The 23010-nt window shown below is 40.2% G+C and overlaps 1 protein-coding gene across 3 annotated transcripts in view; it reads right to left on the bottom strand.

Annotated features, from left to right (window-relative positions):
• Nucleotides 1–23010, bottom strand: part of LOC124805288 (THO complex subunit 2) — a 318134-nt gene that overhangs the window by 269795 nt on the left and 25329 nt on the right. For all 3 annotated transcript variants that reach the window (XM_047265797.1, XM_047265799.1, XM_047265798.1), the window contains exons 2-3: nt 20684–20763; nt 6783–6874 (exon numbers count right to left, since the gene is read on the bottom strand). In XM_047265797.1, coding sequence (XP_047121753.1) covers nt 6783–6874; nt 20684–20763 — 172 coding nt within the window. The remainder of the gene's footprint in view (nt 1–6782; nt 6875–20683; nt 20764–23010) is intronic.

Raw genomic sequence — 23010 nt, 5'->3', positions numbered from 1 at the left:
ATAAAAATCCTCAATCTTTCCTCTCCCACATCCACACCTGTTGTTCAGAGCATCCTCCTACAGGCCAACCGCAAATTAGAACAGCATGCCACCCTCCACCTTAAAAAACTATCCAATCTCCTGGTTTCCCACCTCCGGAAAGGCAACTCACTCACCCTTCACAACCTTTCCAGCAAACCTCAACCTCCTCTCATTGCACACAAACCCAGTCTCTCCCATCTACTCAATCTCCCACTTCCAGCTCCACTCCCTCCAAAACTTCAAAATTCCAATCAACGCAATCTGGAACCACAACACCCCAATTCAGTAGTTAACCTTTCCTCCAAACCTCTCTCCCAATCCGAAACCTCTGTCCTATCCAAAGGCCTCACCTTCAGCCCCACTCCCAGATTTAACCAAACAGCCCTCGTCAAAGATTTACTGTCCTACACCCGTACTCTCTGCTGGAAATATCACTTTGCCACGAAGAAAAATGATCCTAATCCTACTCCTAATGATCCAATTCCCCAAGACACTATCCAAATTGAACCATGCCTGGAACGGTTCCGTCCTCCGTCACAGCGGGACCCACCTCCTCTTCCTCAAAATCACCCTCTCCTAACCTTCCAGGAATTTCTGACTTCCAGCCTTGCCTCTCAATCCTTCTTAAAAAACCTTAATCCTACTCCCAACATCACCACTGCTGAAGCCCAGGCTATCCGTGATCTGAAGGCTGACCGATCCATCGTCATTCTTCCGGCGGACAAGGGTTCCACAACTGTGGTACTTGATCGTCGGGAGTATGTGGCTGAGGGACTGCGTCAGCTTTCAGACAACACTACTTACAAAGTTTGCCAAGGCAATCCCATTCCTGATGTCCAGGCGGAGCTTCGAGGAATCCTCAGAACCTTAGGCCCCCTACAAAACCTTTCACCCGATTCCATCAACCTCCTGACCCCACCAACACCCCGCACCCCTGCCTTCTACCTTCTTCCCAAAATTCACAAACCCAATCATCCCGGCCGTCCCATTGTAGCTGGTTACCAAGCCCCCACCGAACGCATCTCTGCCTACGTAGATCAACACCTTCAACCCATTACATGCAGTCTCCCATCCTTCATCAAAGACACCAACCACTTTCTCAAACGCCTGGAATCCCTACCCAGTCTGTTACCCCCGGAAACCATCCTTGTAACCATTGATGCCACTTCCTTATACACAAATATTCCGCATGTCCAGGGCCTCGCTGCGATGGAGCACTTCCTTTCACGCCGATCACCTGCCGCCCTACCTAAAACCTCTTTCCTCATTACCTTAGCCAGCTTCATCCTGACCCACAACTTCTTCACTTTTGAAGGCCAGACATACCAACAATTAAAGGGAACAGCCATGGGTACCAGGATGGCCCCCTCGTATGCCAACCTATTCATGGGTCGCTTAGAGGAGGCCTTCCTGGTTACCCAGGCCTGCCAACCCGAAGTTTGGTACAGATTTATTGATGACATTTTTGTGATCTGGACTCACAGTGAAGAAGAACTCCAGAATTTCCTCTCCAACCTTAACTCCTTTGGTTCCATCAGATTCACCTGGTCCTACTCCAAATCCCATGCCACTTTCCTTGACGTTGACCTCCACCTGTCCAATGGCCAGCTTCACACGTCCGTCCACATTAAACCCACCAACAAGCAACAGTACCTCCATTATGACAGCTGCCACCCATTCCACATCAAACGGTCCCTTCCCTACAGCCTTGGTCTTCGTGGCAAACGAATCTGCTCCAGTCCGGAATCCTTGAACCATTACACTAACAACCTGAAAACAGCTTTTGCATCCCGTAACTACCCTCCCAACCTGGTACAGAAGCAAATAACCAGAGCCACATCCTCATCTCCTCAAACCCGGAACCTTCCACAGAAGAACCCCAAAAGTGCCCCACTTGTGACAGGATACTTTCCGGGACTGGATCAGATTCTGAATGTGGCTCTCCAGCAGGGATACGACTTCCTCAAATCCTGCCCTGAAATGAGATCCATCCTTCATGAAATCCTCCCCACTCCACCAAGAGTGTCTTTCCGCCGTCCACCTAACCTTCGCAACCTCTTAGTTCATCCCTATGAAATCCCCAAACCACCTTCCCTACCCTCTGGCTCCTACCCCTGTAACCGCCCCCGGTGTAAAACCTGTCCCATGCACCCTCCCACCACCACCTATTCCAGTCCTGTAACCCGGAAGGTGTACACGATCAAAGGCAGAGCCACGTGTGAAAGCACCCACGTGATTTACCAACTGACCTGCCTACACTGTGAAGCGTTCTATGTGGGAATGACCAGCAACAAACTGTCCATTCGCATGAATGGACACAGGCAGACAGTGTTTGTTGGTAATGAGGATCACCCTGTGGCTAAACATGCCTTGGTGCACGGCCAGCACATCTTGGCACAGTGTTACACCGTCCGGGTTATCTGGATACTTCCCACTAACACCAACCTGTCAGAACTCCGGAGATGGGAACTTGCCCTTCAGCATATCCTTTCTTCCCGCTATCCGCCAGGCCTCAATCTCCGCTAATTTCTAATTTCAATTTGCCGCCGCTCATACCTCACCTGTCTTTCAACTTCATCTTTGCCTCTGTACATCTGCCCCGACTGACATCTCTGCCCAAACTCTTTGCCTTTACAAATGTCTGCTTGTGTCTGTGTATGTGTGGATGGATATGTGTGTGTGTGCGAGTGTATACCTGTCCTTTTTTCCCTTTTTTCCCTTTTTCCCCCCTAAGGTAAGTCTTTCCGCTCCCGGGATTGGAATGACTCCTTACCCTCTCCCTTAAAACCCATATCCTTTTGTCTTTCCTTCTCCTTCCCTCTTTCCTGACGAGGCAACCATTGGTTGCGAAAGCTAGAATTTTGTGTGTATGTTTGTGTTTGTTTGTGTGTCTATCGACCTGCCAGCGCTTTTGTTTGGTAAGTTTCATCATCTTTCTTTTTAGATATATTTTTCCCACGTGGAATGTTTCCCTCTATTATATATATATATATATATATATATATATATATATATATATATATATATATATATATATATATATATATATATATATAAAACAAAGATGATGTGACTTACCAAATGAAAGTGCTGGCAGGTCGACAGACACACAAACAAACACAAACATACACACAAAATTCAAGCTTTCGCAACAAACTGTTGCCTCATCAGGAAAGAGGGAAGGAGGGGAAAGACGAAAGGATGTGGGTTTTAAGGGAGAGGGTAAGGAGTCATTCCAATCCCGGGAGCGGAAAGACTTACCTTAGGGGGGGAAAAGGACGGGTATACACTCGCACACAAACAGATATCCATCCACACATATACAGACACATTTAAATATGTTCCATCAGATTCACCTGGTCCTACTACAAATCCCATGCCACTTTCCTTGACGTTGACCTCCACCTGTCCAATGGCCAGCTTCACACGTCCGTCCACATCAAACCCACCAACAAGCAACAGTACCTCCATTATGACAGCTGCCACCCATTCCACATCAAACGGTCCCTTCCCTACAGCCTAGGTCTTCGTGGCAAACGAATCTGCTCCAGTCCGGAATCCCTGAACCATTACACCAACAACCTGACAACAGCTTTCGCATCCCGCAACTATCCTTCCGACCTGGTACAGAAGCAAATAACCAGAGCCACGTCCTCATCCCCTCAAACCCAGAATCCCCCACGGAAGAACCACAAAAGTGCCCCACTTGTGACAGGATACTTTCCGGGACTGGACCAGACTCTGAATGTGGCTCTCCAGCAGGGATACGACTTCCTCAAACCCTGCCCTGAAATGAGATCCATCCTTCATGAAATCCTCCCCACTCCACCAAGAGTGTCTTTCCGCCGTCCACCCAACCTTCGTAACCTGTTATGAAATCCCCAAGCCACCTTCCCTACCCTCTGGCTCCTATCCTTGTAACCGCCCCCGGTGTAAAACCTGTCCCATGCACCCTCCTACCACCACCTACTCCAGTCCTGTAATCCGGTAGGTGTACACGATCAAAGGCAGAGCCACATGTGAAAGCACCCACGTGATTTACCAACTGACCTGCCTACACTGTGATGCATTCTATGTGGGAATGACCAGCAACAAACTGTCCATTCGCATGAATGGACACAGGCAGACAGTGTTTGTTGGTAATGAGGATCACCCTGTGGCTAAACATGCCTTAGTGCACGGCCAGCACATCTTGGCACAGTGTTACACCGTCCGGGTTATCTGGATACTTCCCACCAACACCAACCTATCCGAACTCCGGAGATGGGAACTTGCTCTTCAATATATCCTCTCTTCCCGTTACCCATCAGGCCTCAATCTCCGCTAATTTCAAGTGGCCGCCACTCACACCTCACCTGTCATTCAACATCATCTTTGCCTCTGCACTTCTGCCTCGACTGACATCTCTGCCCAAACTCTTTGTCTTTAAATATGTCTGCTTGTGTCTGTATATGTGTGGATGGATATGTGTGTGTGTGTGTGTGTGTGTGTGTGTGTGTGTGTGTGTATATCCTTCCTTTTCTCCCCCTAAGGTAAGTCTTTCCGCTCCCGGGATTGGAATGACTCCTTACCCTCTCCCTTAAAACCCACTTCCATTCGTCTTTCCCTCTCCTTCCCTCTTTCCTGATGAGGCAACAGTTTGTTGCGAAAGCTCGAATTTTGTGTGTATGTTTGTGTTTGTGTTTGATTGTGTGTCTATCGACGTGCCAGCGCTTTCATTTGGTAAGTCACATCATCTTTGTTTCTATATATATAACAGTAAGTTTAAGTTTAGGTGTTCACATGCAGCTGTGAAATTTTGTTTTCTACTCAGTAAAAATGCTGTTGAAACTGTTTTAATGTTGAAAACAGCTTACCTAGATGACACTATGGGAAAAACTCAAGAGTACAAGTTGTTTGCTTTATTTAAAAAAACTAGTGACATGTCGACTGATGACAAACCTTGTTCCATCAACTGCCCGAATTGATGAAAATATTGAAAAAACTCAAGAGCTTGTGCTGGCAGACCATCGACAGACAATTGATCAACTGTCAGAGATTAGTGGGTTATCTTCCAGCTCAGTTCAGCGAATTTTAAGGGAAGATTTGGGAGTGAACAGGGTTGCTGCCAAGTTTGTTCCTCGGGTTCTGATTGACAATCAAAAGGAATTTTGAGTTGACACCTGTCGTGCTTGGAAACAACAGCTTGAAACTGATCCAGATTTTCTCTCAAAGGTCATTACCGGTGATGAGTCATGGTGTTATGCTTACGACCAAGAAACAAAGCAACAGTCAAGCCAATGGAAGACGTCATCATCATCCCACCCAAAAAATTGTTGTCAAGTCATATCAAACATCAGAACAATGCGGATTTGCTTTTTTTGATGCCAAGGGTGTATTCATTCAGAATTTTCTCCCCCTTGTCAGACTGTCAATCAAACCTTTTATTTTTGAAATTTTAAGAAGATTGCACAACTGTTCATCAAAAAAGACCCAATTTGTGGTTCTTCTACCACAACACCACACCTGCACAAAAAGTCATCTCCATTACACAGTTTTGGCTAAAAATGGCATGGTTTCGATGCCTCACGCACCTTGCTAACCTGACCTAGTTCCTTGCTACTTTTTCTTATTTGCGCACATGTAAAGGGGCATGAAAGGGCACCAACTAGACAATGAGAGTCAAGAAAAAAAGTGAGGGAGGAGCTGTCAGCCATTTCTAAAGATGACTACAAATAATGTTTCAAATAGTGGAAACACCAGTGGGACAAATATATTAGTTGTATTGGAGAGTATTTTGAAGGGGATAAGGTTGTTTTGTAAACAATTTGAAAATATACAGCTTTTAAAAAATAGTTCCGATCATTTTTGGGTACCCCCTCATAGACTTAAGTTGCAGCTATGCTAGATCTGAAACTTCTGCACAGCCTTTAATTCGGGTACGGCCACCTATCTGTCATCGACCATATTAAACGGCCATCGACAAATGTGGCCGAGAGCAAAGTTGCCACTCAGCGACAGATCATACGGCTGAGCACAAGCTGGATACCATCCTGTCAATATAATATTATCTGAAAGATGTAGACAGGACTTATCCTTACATGACATTCATCAATCACACAAGGTCCTTGAGTTGAATCTCTTATAGCCTCTGTACTTAACCCACCTCCCCTAACATTTTACCACAAAAATCACTTGCATATGATCCCTCTACCAAATTAATCTACATCCACACTTCTCTCTTCACAATCTCCCTCTATCTATGTTCCATCCCCCCTCCACCAAATCCTTGCCTTCTATTTATGTGCATATTAAACAACATGCCCTTTTCTTACCAAAGAAACCTAGCAAACACCACGTGAATGCCATTCCCTTGCTGCCTCTAGGCCTATACCGCAGTCATCTCCTTCTTACTTCAACCCTCCCTTCCCATATTTCTTTGAATCCTCTCTTTCACCGACTCCACCTGACACAAACCCCTTACCTTACTCAAATGGGTCACAATGTCAGAGCAATGAAGCTCCATGCGCGCACTTTCGTGTGTGTGTGTCCGGGTGCTCTCAAACTGTGGTGTAGTGGACTGTTTACAAAGGGTTATCTTGTACTTTTCTGACTGTAAACTACCCAGGACTTTCTGGTATTTTTAATTATTATAATTCCTACAATAACTATTATTACATTTCAAATAAAAAACTGAAGAATGTGTTGGTATTACTCCACAAAATACTTAATGTTAAACATGCTAAATTAATTTAAAGTTGTTAAAAGCTCAGAAAACTCACCAATATTTCCCCTAAAGCAGCTACAGTGGCATCCCTTCTTAGGGGTCCTTTGATGCCATGCCATATTAATTCATACACTGATCTTGTCAAGGCTGAAATAAGAAAGGATAAAATATTTATCAGAGTCATTAATTTGTCCACTAGAGGCACAATTAATAATTATCTTTCAGAAAATTTTATATTTAATTGAAAATACCACAGAGATGATTTTTATATCAATATCACTGCACATATTCTCAGTAGGGCACTACGTGGAAAAATGAGGACCATGAATTTCCACTGTAATTACAAATAGTATTATTACGCTCTTCACATCAAGTGATTACATGTAAAAGTGCCAGGCACTAACATAAAATTATTCTGTTGATTGGAAGGATACCATCTTTAATAACTTCAAACTATAAATATGAAAGGGGAATTATTTCTCTTAAAATGTAATCTCTTACCGAAAGTTGGCAATCCACACAACTCACAAGACAGTGCAGCATAAAATGATTCTGATGTACAAATGTGCCATCCAATATCTTTCAGCCCGAGTTTCTCCATCATCTAATGAACCTTCAATCATAAATCTTTCCTTCAATAATAAGTTGTACTACATTATATCTCTCATGCCTCCCTCATAAGATGTCCCGAGTAGTGTGTGTGTGTTTGTTCCATAATCTGTAGCAATTCTATTTGTCTTTTCATTTGATGAAAGAAATTGACATTCAATATTTTCAGTATCCAGGGGATACACAAGAGACAGCAATATAAATACATTTCAAAGGCTTCAATTGATCTGCTTGAGTCCCACATCTAAATATCACAACAATAAAATCAGAAAGAGCATGTATACTACCAAATCATTCTGGTTCTCTACTGACTGCAGCTGACCTCATGAACAATTTTCTCATGCTGACTTGTGTCCTGCAGTGTGCAGTTGTGGATTTTATCTTTCACTTGGAGTTGCATCGAGTTGCATTGATGGTCAAAACTAGTGCTTGGTATTTGAAGGAAGACACTCATTCAACAGAATTTCCTTTTATTGTGGGATTCATTTGGATTTCTCTGGTAGACAATACAACGATTTTGGTCTTGGAAGGGTTAATAAATGAGCCAAACTCTTCACTGAGCTTAAATAGGTAATTTATCATGCATTGAAGAGCAGTAACTACCCTGCTATGAATGTGGTCTCATCTGGATATCCGACACTATTAAGAACCTCCCCATTTAGTGTATTTCCTCCTAGCATCTTCTGTCAACAGTTCCTTGAAAACTGCCTTATACTAAATGTTAGATGAAGGAGATAAACATCCTTGATGACCACCTTTCGAACGCCTTTCATGGTCGAGGTCATTAAGGAAGTCCCTCTATCAGTTTTAAAATCTGCTATCCAATTCTACTATAAAATAGTGATTATATGCAGATCATTTCATTCAATATCAATATGTCGAAGAATATTTATTAGTTTTCCATGCTTCACACAGTCAAAGGCCTTTTTATAATCCATAAAGCAAGTACAGACGTACACATTCCTATCCTTGCACCACTACACACAAGAAACTGCCTCGTATGTGGCAACACAATTTCAGGAACTGAACTGATGTTTTAATGTGTATAATTAGTAGAAAAATTTCAAGTATTGGAGACATCAGTCACCACACTGAGGCGAGATACAGCTTCTTTGACACTGGTATGAACAAAGAATTCAACTAGTCAGTTATCACTGGTAGAGGGTAGATTTAATTGAATTACTAGATTAAATTGAATTACAAAGCTGAAAGTATTTTGTAGAGAGTTATGATTTTGGTGAAAGAAACATGAGAGGAGAGAGGATGTTACAGTTTGGGCAGTCATTAACATACTGGACTTGCATTCAGGAGGATGATGGTTCAATAGGACGTTAACCTTCCTCCCTTCCTTCTTCCCTCTGGACCTATGGGTTTAGCATTCTTTTGAAGTATACAACACCATTTTTTGTTATTTCAGGGCTAGTTTCATTTATTATCTCATTAGGTGGAGGAGGAACATATCTATTATCCTAAATGAGGATTTCAATTTGTTCTTTCCACCTTATCCACTACAATCCAAGATGAGGTCAATTACAATTTCACAGATTTTACTACCTTGTTTCTCAAGAAGCCCACAGTGCTCTTTAACCTTTCTATACAGGTTGGAAAAAAGTATATAAAAATGATTCTCTTGAAAGACCGCAATTTCTTTGAATTTCTGTTATGTTTGTGTTCCTTGGGCTTCTTATGTTTTCGTTCCATGTCTTTGTGCAATTTTTGTATTAACTGTAATCTTTTATTTTATATTTCTTCTTTCATTCATAAGTTACAAAATTTCATCAGTTACCTGGTTCTACATTTTGTTGTTACTGTTGTTGCTGCATCCAAGATTAATTTCCAAGATTTGAATAATACAATCAATGTTAAAGATCCAGGTGAGCTCTAATTCTCCTGGCCAGAATGATATTTTTTATCATTGTTGTGTGTAGATGGTTGACCACTCCTAGTAGCTTTTTCCAAAGTGAAGCATTTTAAAACCCAATAGTAACGGATTACAAAGTCTGTTAACAATGTACCAGTGTACATTTTAACACACACCACACATTTCTTCACATGTTGTGTAATCACAATCAAATCAGTTTGGTTCCTTGCAATACTTAAGTGATGTCCTATGAGGGAGAGTGAGTAAAATGTAAACAAATCAATTTGCTCCACTCAAAACTGTGCCAGCCAGTCTCCTCTCACGTTTTTATCGCCAAAACTGTGAACTGCCTACTGGGTCATTTCATGCCAATTGGTTTAGAGATTCCTGGAAGACAATCACAGATTTTGATGAAATTTTGTACGAAAAATCACACATGTCCCCAATGAAGACTGGTAAAGTTTCACAATCATTAATTAAATGTTTCTGGAGAAACAGTAATTTGTTTTACCCCCATAGTGCAGCGACTACAGTGTACCTGTCAGTTTTCGGAAACTTTAAGACATAATCTTCTTGGTAATATTTTCTCAAAAGAAACAAAACTAGGATATCTTGAACAATTTTTAGTGCTCTCTTAAATGAAATAATAAAAAAATGACTTCATGAGTGATTTGCATTTTGATACTTTCAAGCCAAGTTGGCCAAAAAAGACACACTCTAAAAAATATGAAATTTACACTACTGGCCATTAAAATTGCTACACCAAGAAGAAATGCAGATGATAAACGGGTATTCATTGGTCAAATATATTAAACTACAACTGACATGTGATTACATTTTCATGCAATTTGGGTGCATATATCCTGAGAAATCAGTACCCAGAACAACCACCTCTGGCTGTAGTGACGGCCTTGATACACCTCGGCATTGAGTCAAACAGAGCTTGGATGGTGTGTACAGGTACAGATGCCCATGCAGCTTCAACACGATACCACAGTTCATCTAGAGTAGTGACTGGCGTATTGTGACAAGCCAGATGCTTGGCCACCATTGACCAGACTTTTCAATTGGTCAGAGATCTGGAGAATGTGCTGACTAAGGCAACAGTCGAACATTTTCTGTAGCCAGAAAGGCCGGTACAGGACCTGTAACATGCGATCGTGCATTATCCTGCTGAAATGTAGGGTCTCGCAGGAACTGAATGAAGGGTAGAGCCACGGGTCGTAACACATCTGAAATGTAACGTCCACTGTTCAAAGTGCCGTCAATGCGAACAAGAGGTGACCGAGACGTGTAACCAATGGCACCCCATACCATCACGCTGGGTGATACGCCAGTATGGCGATGACGAATACACACATCCATTGTGCATTCACCGCGATGTCGCCAAACACGGATGCGACCGTTATGATGCTGTAAACAGAATCTGGATTCATCCGAAAAAATGATGTCTTGCCATTCGTGCACCCAGGTTCACCGTTGAGTACACCATCGCAGGCGCTCCTGTCTGTGATGCAGCATCAAGGGTAACCGCAGCCATGGTCTCCGTGCTGATAGTCCATGCTGCTGCAAACGTCGTCGAACTGTTCGTGCAGATGGTTGTTGTCTTGCAAACGTCCCCATCTGTTGACTCAGGGATCGAGGCGTGGCTGCACAATCCGTTACAGCCATGCGGATAAGATGTCTGTCATCTCGACTGCTAGTGATACGAGGTCGAGGCCGTTGGGATCCAGCACAGTGTTCCGTATTACCCTCCTGAACCCACCGATTCCATATTCTGCTAACAGTCATTGGATCTCGACCAACGCGAGCAGCAATGTCGCGATATGATAAACCGCAATCGCGATACGCTACAGTCCGACCTTTATCAAAGTCGGAAACGTGATGGTACGCATTTCTCCTCCTTACACGAGGCATCACAACAATGTTTCACCAGGCAACGTCGGTCAACTGCTGTTTGTGTACGAGAAATCGGTTGGAAACTTTCCTCATGTCAGCATGTTGTAGGTGTCGCCACCGGCGCCAACTTTGTGTGAATGCTCTGAAAAGCTAATCATTTGCATATAACAGCGGTTAAATTTCGCGTCTGCAGCACGTCATCTTCATGGTGTAGCAATTTTAATGGATAGTAGTGTAGCTTTTTACATCTCTGGAAGTAATTGTGGTGTACATCTGAAAACATGTGACTTTAGAACATAATATTTCATTCTCCTTCTGCTTTCTAATAGTTTACAAATTGAGGACAAAGTTGACAATTTTTCTAAAAAAAAAAAAAAAAAAAAAAAAAAATGCCTAAGATGGCTGTATCTGGTTCACTTTTACAAAGAGTCTTCTGCAAACTCATTTAAACAATTATTGTTAGAAAGATCATGTTCTAAACCACCTAAAAACTGTAGTTCGTTTTGCAATGTGAGCATAAAAAGTTCTAAAAAAAGACGACAAAGTGGAGGTGCATTGAAAATGGGCTCATATTCCACTGGCACTCAAATTAAATCTAACATCTTTCATTATGTTCTACAATTGTTTAGTACACTCTGGGGAAGACACTATCTTGATGACTAGGAACTGAGATAAAGTCCAAATAACTCAAAAAGAGCCAGCAAATGGGTGTGTCTTGTCATGATTCATTGTGACACATTTCAGTCTGTTTTTCTGCTATAACTACAGACTCACTCTGGTTATAAATTTCAGAATTTAACTGTGCATTACCAAGGCAGTGAAGACCATGGGAGTAAAATTGTTGCATAACAGCTGCAGCATACATCATATAAATAGCCTGCAGGTTTTACACCACTGTCACAAAAATGTAAATTTTGATGAAGTTCACAGCAGCCTTCCTGACTTTTTTTGGAATGGATTCATGTTACAGAGAATTATTAGTATGTCTTTTTATTGTGTAATGCTATTGATGTGCTAGTTTCATCCTGGTTTAACATATAGCATAACTTAGTTTATCATTAATGTGGAATATCATGGTACACAAGAAAAATTGAATAAATGTGTTGGTATAGTATTTGATGGTTTTACCACTGCTGGTTCCTTTTGAAGTGAGAAATCCAGCATTCCTATTGCCAAACCCGATAGCTGTACAACACTAGCCACAGTTTTTTTTTTAGCTGATAGCACATTTCTGTAAGTGTTAGATGCCAAATCTAGAAGAGGTCTCTTTTAGGATCCTAATCTTATGTTTACTGCAAGCTACTTGAATTTTTTACAAGTTTCAATAATTTGCCATAGAATGTCATGATCAAAACTATATTGCCAGCCAGATTATCTCATTGACGAGACTGTTTGGAAAGATATTTTGATAACACAGAACTCAAAAAAATAGACTTTTCAAATGTGATTACCTCAAATTATTACAGCTGAAAAAAACTATTCTTTTTATCAGATTAATTATTCCATTTCTTTTTTATACAAAAAATTGCAAAGCTGAATGCTGTAGAAACCCTTTAAAAAAATGACAACTTACTTGCAGCTTTTTGACTGAAGCTCATTTCCAAGTCATCAGGATTTTTTATACCTTCCATACAGATTACTAAACAAGATTTGAGTACCAGTGGAATATGGGCCGATTTTCAATGTATATCCACCTTGTCATTCTTTCTTAGTACCTTAAACATTCACACTGGAAAACCAAATATAATTTTTTGGTGGTTTAGAATATGGTCTTCCTAATGAAAATGGAGTACAAGAGTTTGCAGAAGACTTTTCTTGTAAAAGTAAGCCAAAAATAGGCATTTTTTTTGTTTTTAGAAAAATTGACAACTTTGCCCTCAATTTTTAAACTATTTGAAAGTAGTAGAAAAATGAAATTTTGTACTGTAATACCTTGTCCTGATAAGTTATTAGGTTTGAAGTTTCAGGTGTATTCCATAATTACTTCTGGAGATATCTATTTTTTCAACCAAATTTGACTCAAATTATCAATGTGCAAATCAGCCAGGAAATCTTTTTTTATTTGCTTAAGAGACCACAAAACATTGTACAATATGGTCTAGTTTTGTTTTGTTTCAAGAAAATATTGCCAGAGATATTATTTCTCAAAGTTGCCTAAAACTCATAAGTGCACTGTTGACAGTTGCTCTGTTGTGTCAAACAAATGGTTATATCTATGCATGTATTGAACTGGTGAAAGTAAAACTTTACCAATGTTCACTGGCAATGTGAGAATGATCACAAAAATTTCAGCAATATCCATGATGGTCATGCAGGAACTTTCTCTGAATTCAACCACATGGCAGGGAGTGGCCCTAAAGCATACTTTTGGTTTCAAAACCTTTTTTCAAGTTAAAATCATCCATGACTAATATTACATCATTGCTGCGATTTGCTGCTTCTTCTAAGGTTCACAGAATGATTCTGTTTCTTCATCTTTATTGGCAGCTGGATCATAGACCTGAATATTGTTTGTAATCCAATGTATTGTTTTTAAACTCAGCAACATTATCCATTTATTAACTACGATAAACTCAGGAACTTATTTTGCAATCACTGATGAAACACACATAGCTTGTCACCAGCAAGTTGTGAATACAAGGAAGTACAACAGTGACCACTTGAGTCTTTATTAACTTAGTAATATCAACATGACTGCAGCAATATTACACAAACATAACTGCAAAGAGGAAGTATTCACGTCAACAATGTATAGTGTCACTGATCTTTCACATCCTCCACATCCTAGTCAACTTTCAGTGGGGCAACCAGATGGACTAGCCTTGTAACATCCCTTCCATCTGGGGTAATGAGGATGACCATACAAGGTAGTTCTTAACCTTTTCGCAGTGCTCATACTCTTGTCGTCTCCCACATGTGACGGGGAAGGGCCTCCTCTTGTAGAAGTACAATATCTCAAATCCAGACCTCCCTTCAGTGATTTGCCAGTGTTCTTGACTTGATGGAAAGTCCTAATGCAATAAATACTCTTTGCTCCACCACTTCCAAAAGTCCTCGGATATCTTCTGCTGCAGTTTAAATTGCCTACCAAGTATGCTGTTTATTGTGGCTCAAGGCCCATGGATAGGGTGGTAAGTATCCCGCCAATAAGAAAGTGAGCTAGGATATGCACTTCGTCCACAGTTTGCGTAATAGGTCACGAATTAAGGGGGGCTTCTATTTTCACGGGTATTGTTTCTAGGCCTTCCTCATCTGTACTGCAGCACCCTAACACTTTGTGGAGGCATTGTTTGGTTGAGCCAACCATCTGTTCCCGCCATCCACAAGAAATAAGCATGTCTTGTCAGCAGACACAGACGTCCATATTTCTGTTATCTCTTGGTTACCTGCATTTAAAGCTTGTACGTTATAGCTATTTGCGTGGAATCTCATGCCAACCTATAAACTCTGAAGGGCTAATAAGAAGTGGTCCATTGTTGAGCTGGTGGTTAGTTCCAAACAGACAACTTTAGTTACAGCACAAGTGATTAATAGAACGCATTTCCTGTTTAAAGCGATGCCTGTTTATGAGTATAGGGATCTAGCAAAATCAATTCCAGCAACTTTAAAAGAACTGTGAGGTTTCAATCTATCAACTAGTAGATGTCCTCCTAACTGTTGGCCAACAATGGTATAAGCAATTTTACAGGGAAGACAACTACGCAGGACTTTTTTTATTACATGACAGGTTTGTAGTATCCATGACTTTCTTAGTTGTAGAAGAACCAGAACCACTTGTAATCCAAGATGATGTCTTGTCAGCAGACACAGACGTCCATATTTCTGTTATCTCTTGGTTACCTGCATTTAAAGCTTGTACGTTATAGCTATTTGCGTGGAATCTCATGCCAACCTATAAACTCTGAAGGGCTAATAAGAAGTGGTCCATGTGTAAATGTTCAGAACTGTGATGAAGTTATGGTTTCCTTCCAAAATTGGGGACTGCCGTTCTTCGTTATACCAAAACCAGTATCCTCACAGACACAAATCATATAACACAACATTTCAAGCCCTTTTTGGGCATTCGTACTGTCATACGTCCCTTCTGACAGACAAACATGCAGGGAGGTGGTGGACTGTGCATACGCTAGATTCTGAGGACTGGATTCTACAGGATATTGAGATGAACTCTAGTACGAGCTCTAGGCAAGTGGGCCACCAACATGGTGTAAGCCAAAATACGATTATGTGTATGCTGCATGACAACTGCTTCTATCCCTATCACTTACGACGAGTACAAGGATTATCGGCTGTGGATATCCCTCTACAGGAAGGATTTTGTTGATGGCTTTTGCACCAAACCCAATTATGGGACTTCTGTCATCAGTCCTTTTTACAGTACTCTCCTTCACACACACTTTCTGCAACCCAAAGGAACACACGGTCACATGGTCAGAGGAATTGTCATTTGTCAGCATCATCTACCATGGCAACTATGCATTTCCAGACACACTTCCATAGGACCTTCGCTCCCATTTCCAGTCAGGAATCCATACCTGCAGTTTGTCAGTTTTATTAATGTTCACCCTGCAGCGATCCTTTGGTTCGGACAAGGCACTTCTTGATGTTTCTCTAACAGCAAAAGCAGATGTTGCCGGCCATAATAAATATCTTCTCAGTCGTAAGAATAGTGTGACGTGGTAACAATCTTCAGTACAATGCCTACTCTACAACATGAATTGCGTGTCATACCCTATATGGTGTTGCAGCAATTCCGTCTATTGCTGCTGACAAGGAGGCGGGAGTGTCTCACCCAAAAGATCCCCCTCGCTAGTCTTCATAAAGAAATTGTCACCAATGAGTCATGAATACAAGGAAGTACAAGAGTGATCACTTGAACCAAAGAGTTTATTAACTTAGCTATACCAAAATGACAATAGTGATATTACATAAACATAAGTGCACAGGGAAAGTACTCAGTACAACAATGTACAGTGTTGTGGATCTACCACATAGCTGCTCCTTGTCTGTTCTTTCAGGAAAGTATAAATGTTCTTCCTTTGTTTTCTGACTCCAGGTCCAGACCACTGAATGATTATGTCACTAATTCCCATAATGTTGATTTCTAATTAGCAACACTGTGTACTCATATTCACAAGTTTTCTGGTCACAAATAGAATGTATGTATTGAAAATAGCAATTCTGAAATTCCTGTTGTAAATTTTTATCTTACAAGAACTGTCAAGCTGAATATCACTCACAGCAATGTCCACAATATACCCCACCTCCTTGAAGGTCCAATAGAGGACAATAGGAACTCTGGAGACTTTTACTTCGAGCACGCCCATGCTTTGTGAATTTATATAGATAACTTTCAAAACCTTGAGTGCAGTCATTTCCCATTGCCTACTCTGTCCTAATGTTGTTGACCAAATCTCGTTCCACCACCTTTACTGACTATTTCTTGCACCCATGGACAATAGAATGCCATTAACTACACACACTCATCCACTCATGTAAACTGTTAGCACTTGGCATCCTCTTACACCAGGAGATATTCAGTCCTTGCATTTGTTAACTGCCTGCATACATATATAGATGGATGTCAGGTTTTTTGAAATGAGGACCAATAAGATATTTCCAAGTTTCTCTGGTTCTTTAGAGAGATAATTACATTTTAAGATTTTTTTTTCAGTAACTGACAATTGTAGGTAGGGTTCCTAATCCAAATTAGCACTCCCGTTATGTAGGAGAGAATTCTTTGGGAAAAAAGTTATCTTGACATGTGCCTTCAGTTATTCTTGTAAAGACAAAACCATGGCATCTAGCATATTTTCTGGGCCAATCAAGGCTAAAAAATAATATCAAATAATTTTAACTGTGTTCTCCTTTGAAGTAAACTCAATCATTGTTTTCAATTATAAGGATGTACAACAAAATGCCGACTATAAATTTTCCCTATTATTTACAAAGGAAAACAACCAGATATATTTTATTACTTCTGTGCTACTAACTGTATTCACAATATATTCTGTAGGTAGTATCCACATATGCCACTCAATGCGCCTTCAAAAGTATATCACGATAACATAAATAATTCAGGAGCTATGACCTCATAAACTCTGAAATATGTGAAAAACTGTCATGTTGTGCATGACATTTAAATTTATTACTTCTTTAGTACTAAGTTTATTAGCAACATATTTTGCAGGCAGTATCCATATATGCCGCTGAAAGTGCCTATAAAATTATATCATTGTATAACACATAGATCAGGATACAGGATGTCATAAACACTGAGATGCATGAAAAACTGCTACATCATGCATGACATTTAAACCTATTACTTCTTTGCTAATAACTCTATTCACAACATACTTCACTGACAGTATTCACATATGCCACTGAATGTACCTACATGAAAATTTCATTACACGACACACACTTCAAGAAATATGACATCATAAACACTGAGATCATGGAAAATGCCACATCATTCACCAAGTTTTATTAAACTGATTCTTTACTATTAAGGGGAGCTGGAACGATGAAAATGAAAACATTTTTTGGTCTTTTTCATTAAAAAATTATTTGGAGTTTTCTGAATAAAACAAATCAAGTTTCACCCTTCTAAGTGAATTCTAAGTGTGTTTTTTATTGCTGCAAAGTTGACGCGCCACACAAACGGTTGTAGCGACTTGGTGTGTCACCCCTGACGGCGCCGCTCGCTGGCTGCAAGCAGGGTATCTTTGCGGAATTAGACAGTGTTTTGTTTTCCAACGTTGTATGGCTTTATTTCTGTGACAAGTGACTGTTCATATTGGTAAACATAAACGCTATACAGTGTGGCTGACTTGTGGAGTTTGCTTTGTGTTGTTTAGCTGTCCAATTTTGCGTATTTGACGAATTTTCCTTGTACCTGTTTTATGTATTTGGTTTGTGGATATCAATTTCCCCCGTTTCAGCAATCGAGTGTTTATGAAAAAGCACAATGAGTGGAAGAAGAAATCTTTTGTTGTTTCGAAGGGAGATGCTGCTCAGACTGCTTCACAGACTACTCCAAATGAATGTGACAGAACTTCTTCCAGCAAGAAACTGTGACAGCAAAGAAAAATTTGAAAACTATGAAATTGACAGTAATGATGTGAATGAAATAATTAACATTTCTTTGCTCTCTAATATTTTGAAACATAATGTATTATGCCAAGTTTGCAAAGAAAGAGGATTGGAATTGAAAATAACTTCACACATTGGTTTGGCATGTAAAATGTTACTGAAGTGTAACAAATGCGTTGCTGAAGTTTCGTTTTCTATTTCTAACAGTATTCCTCATAGTGGAAATAGTGGAAAGAAGGTGTATGATACAAATGTTACGATAGCGTATGGCTTGCCTTTGCACTGACAAGGGCAGTGCTGCAGGGACAATGTTATGTGGAATTATGAACTTGCCAAAACCAACAACTAAGTTTCCATTTTATAATGAATTGGTGGGATCTTCTGCTTAAGATATTGCTCAAGCAACAATGAAGAAAGCAGTTGAAGAGGCTGTGACAGAGAAAGCAGTTGAAGAAGCTGTGACAGATGATGGTAATTGTAGAGATGTAACTGTTGCTTTAGTTGGATCATGGCAACGAAGAGGTCATAAATCTCTAAATGGCATTGTGACAGCTACCAGTGGAGACAGTTGCAAAGTAATTGATGTTGCTGTTCTCTCGAAACATTGTAGATGTAAGGGCAATACCAAGGACGAACATAGTGAAAGTTGTGAAGCAAATTTTCACGCCACAAGTGGAGCGATGGAAGTAGAGGGAGTGAAAGCAATTTTTTCCAGATCACAGGAGTGGTATAATGTACGATACACTAGCTATTTAGGAGATGGTGATTCTAAAGGATATAAAACTGTAAAGGAACTCAAACCTTATGGCAATGAAATTCACATTAAAAAACAGGAGTCCATTGGACATGTGCAGAAGCGCATGGGGGCTCGCTTGCGCAAACTAAAGCAGACATTAGGGTCCCAGAAGCTTAGTGATGGTAAGACCCTTGGAGGAAGAGGAAGACTGACAGATTGTAGAGGTATTATGGGTGTGCAATCAGGTAAAATACAAGAAGCATTGACCATATGAGGAGAGCAGTAAGGGCATTATTTTTTCATACTGCATCAACAAATGAGCACCCACAACATGCACTGTGCCCCACAGGTGACGACTCATGGTGTAAGTACCAATCAGGAAAGGAATATGCCCATAAAAACAGTTTGCCAAATGCTGTAATTGATGTAATCAAGCCCATATTCAGAGATTTATCACAGCCAAGTTTATTAGAAAAGTGTTTGCATGGGAAAACACAAAATCCAAATTTAATTTGGATTAGGATTCCCAGATTGTATAGATAAAAAAACATTGCATTTTGGAGTGTATGATGCAGTGGCAACATACAATGAAGGAAACATTATCAAATGTGATGTGCTGAAACATTTAGGTTTCCAACCAGGACACACCACAATTTCCACAATGCACCTAATTGATAAAGAAAGACTAAGAGGTGCAGGAAGAAGAGACAAAAGCCTACAACATGCAGCAGAAAAGACCAGTGAAAAGGAAACTAACTTTGGAAAAAGAAGAGGATGCTGATAATCCATCATATGGGGCAGGAACGTATTAAAAAATTTTGGAAGCCATTTCCCGTAACTTTAAAATTTTCACCTTTGAGGAACATTTTCTCAAAAACTGCTAACAGTATATCAATGAAATTTATACACAATATTGTTTACTTCTTTTCCTTCATTATAACTAATTGTAAAAAAAATATTGTATAATTCAAGAGTTATAGACAAAAAATTGCAAAATTTTAGAGAAAAGAATAAGCATCTGTTTAAAAAAAATGTAAAACTAAAACCAATAAATATTTCTTAACATATTCACTGAACATGTAGTCCCAATTTCAGAGCAATATGTTTCACGGTTTTAGAAAAAAGTTCCTTCTATTTGTTAAAATTAACATGGAGGAGATGGATTGTTCCGGCTCCCCTTCAGACACTCCTACATATGAGTCAAGTTAAGGAAATCCTAGACATGTGGCAGTAATTTTGACAGCTTTCAAATGCAAAGTGCAAACAGCTGTAGGTGAAAACAAAACACAGAGCTACGAAGAGGCATTGCCAAGGAGGCGTTTACAAAATTGCACTGTAGACATGCAAAACAGGTGCCTGCAGCATACAGAAACTGTCTGATATGTTTTCTTAATTTGGATACTGTACTTACACATTTGTGCACTATGTATATTCCTTTGTACAACCGTTTCATAAATTCAAAGGTGACTACCTGCAACATCAGCAATGCTGCCCAGTCATACCAAAAATTTGCCACCTATTATAGCTACATTGCAGCAATGTTACCAGTAATGTTACTGTGCCAAATATTGCACTAAAATACATTGATGGCCTGTCTAAATGCACCTTAAGTGACACTTCAAAGTTAATAGCTGTGGGCTCTTGTTGCATTATTTCAAAGACCACATGTGTAAAATTATTTTAAAAACAGGATACATTACTACAGAGTCACACTTCCACAATACTTATTGCTTGACAAACAAATAACTTTTCTTACCAGAGGCATCACACTCGTCACTCAGAATTGGACTATGGGTATTTGTACTGTTGGCGATGATCTGCTTAAATATTTTCAGGCTGTAAAATTAAAAGCATATACTTAATATAGTTTCCACAGTGTATGCTAACTCATACCAACACAAACTCATACAAAACAGGAAGGGTATGGAAGAAAACAAAGTAAAAACACACTGTTGCAACAATAGTAATGTATAAGCAATGCATTACAGTACCACGTTTTCATCGAATTTAGAGACCCTAAATGAGTTCTGTTTCTTTAAGTTTCGCTGAATGTTTTTGTGCCCATGGCTGATACACACACATTTACAGCCCATCTCAAATTTTGGTGAGTAAGAGTAAATTACAATTAAAGATGATAATGAGGGAATTTAATGCAAAAGTAGGTACTTGGCAAAAACCAGACCGAATTAAAAGTGAAACTAAATACATTTTATGAAATAATAAATAGAATGCACAATATGTGAAGCTCCTGTACCATTTTCTTATTGTAAGCGGTTACAGAATTGTAAGATTATATATACAATGTGATCAAAAGCATCCGGACACCCCCAAAAACATACGGTTTTCATATTAGGTGCATTGTGCTGCCACCTAATGCCAGGTACTACTTATTAGCAACCTCAGTAGTCATTAAACATCGTGAGAGAGCGGAATGGGGCACTCCGTGGAACTTACAGACTTCGAATGTGGTCAAGTGATTGGGTGTCACTTGTGTCATACGTCTGTATGCGAGATTTCCACACTCTTAAACATCCCTAGGTCCATTGTTTCTGATGTGAAAGTGAGATGGAAACCTGAAGGGACATGTACAGCACAAAAGCATACAGACCGACCTCGTCTGTTGACGGAAAGAGACCGCCACTAGTTGAAGAGGGTCATAATGTGTAATAGGCAGTCATCTATACAGACCATCATGCAGGAATTCCAAACTGCATCAGCACCCGCTGCAAGTACTATGACAGTTAGGCAGGAGGTGAGAAAACTTGGATTTCATGGTCTAGCAGCTGTTCATAAGCCACACATCACGCCAATAAATGCCAAACGATGCCTCGCTGGGTGTAAGGAGCTAAACAATGGACGATTGAACAGTGGAAAAACGTTGTGTGGAGTGACGAATCACGGAGACAATGTGGCGATCCGATGGCAGCTTGTGGGTATGATGAATGGCCGGGTAACATCATCTGCCAGCGTGTCTAGTGATAACAGTAAAATTCGGAGGTGGTGGTGTTATGATGTGGTCGTGTTTTTCATGGAGGGGGCTTGCACAAATTGTTGTTTTGCGTGGCACTATCAGAGCACAGGCCTACATTGATGTTTTAACCACTTTCTTGCTTCCCACTGTTGAAGAGCTATTTGAGGATGGCAACTGCATCTTCCAACACGATCGAGCACCTGTTCATAATGCACAACCTGTGGCGGAGTGGTCACACAACAATAAAATCCCTGTAATGGACTGGCTTGCACAGAGTCCTGACCTGAATCCTACAGAACACCTTTGGGATGTTTTGGAATGCCGTCTTCATGCCAGGCCTGACCGACCAACATCGATACCTCTCATCAGTGCAGCACTCCATGAAGAATGGGCTCCCATTCCCCAAGAAGCTTTCCAGTACCTGACTGAACATATGCCTGTGAGAGTGGAAGCTGTCATCAAGGCTAAGGGTGGCCCAACACCATATTGAATTCCAGCATTACAGATGGAGGGCACCACAAATGTTTAAGTAATTTTCAGCCAGGTGTGCAGATACTTTTGATCACATAGTGTAAGTGAAATTAGATACAGAGCTTGTTTGAGTTGATTTCATGTTTCTTAACCTCCAGAAAGCCCCCCATGTAGTTCCATAATGTCATCTAGTAACTAAAACTACATTCATACTGAATATCTGAACAGATATTATGATGAGATTGATGACAACATTGCAAACAGAACTCAGTACATTTACTTGGACCTCCCAAGTCCAGTTTTGATAAACTGATTTCCCAATACCACTTCTGACTATTTATGTGAACTCTGCAATATTGATTTTGGAAATGTATTTCTGGCCGCATGATCTCATCTTTTGCAGTCAATTTTTACTCCCATGCAAATATTCAAGTGTTTTTGAAATTATCTTGGGTTTCAGGTTTCATCGTGTTTTTAAAAATGTCATCCAATCTGGATGTAGTGACTTTTTGTACAATGAAGGAGAGCAAGAAATATTAAACTGAGCACAAAATTACACACTTCTTATGTGTAACTGATAAGAAACAGCCACCATGGCGACTAAACCATCCAGTACCATTTGTGTAACACAACTGATGGTC

The sequence above is a fragment of the Schistocerca piceifrons genome, chromosome 7 (assembly GCF_021461385.2).
Source record: "Schistocerca piceifrons isolate TAMUIC-IGC-003096 chromosome 7, iqSchPice1.1, whole genome shotgun sequence".
NCBI lineage: Eukaryota > Metazoa > Arthropoda > Insecta > Orthoptera > Acrididae > Schistocerca > Schistocerca piceifrons.
Note: the sequence above shows the minus strand (reverse complement) of the source record. Positions and strands in the feature narration are given on the sequence as shown.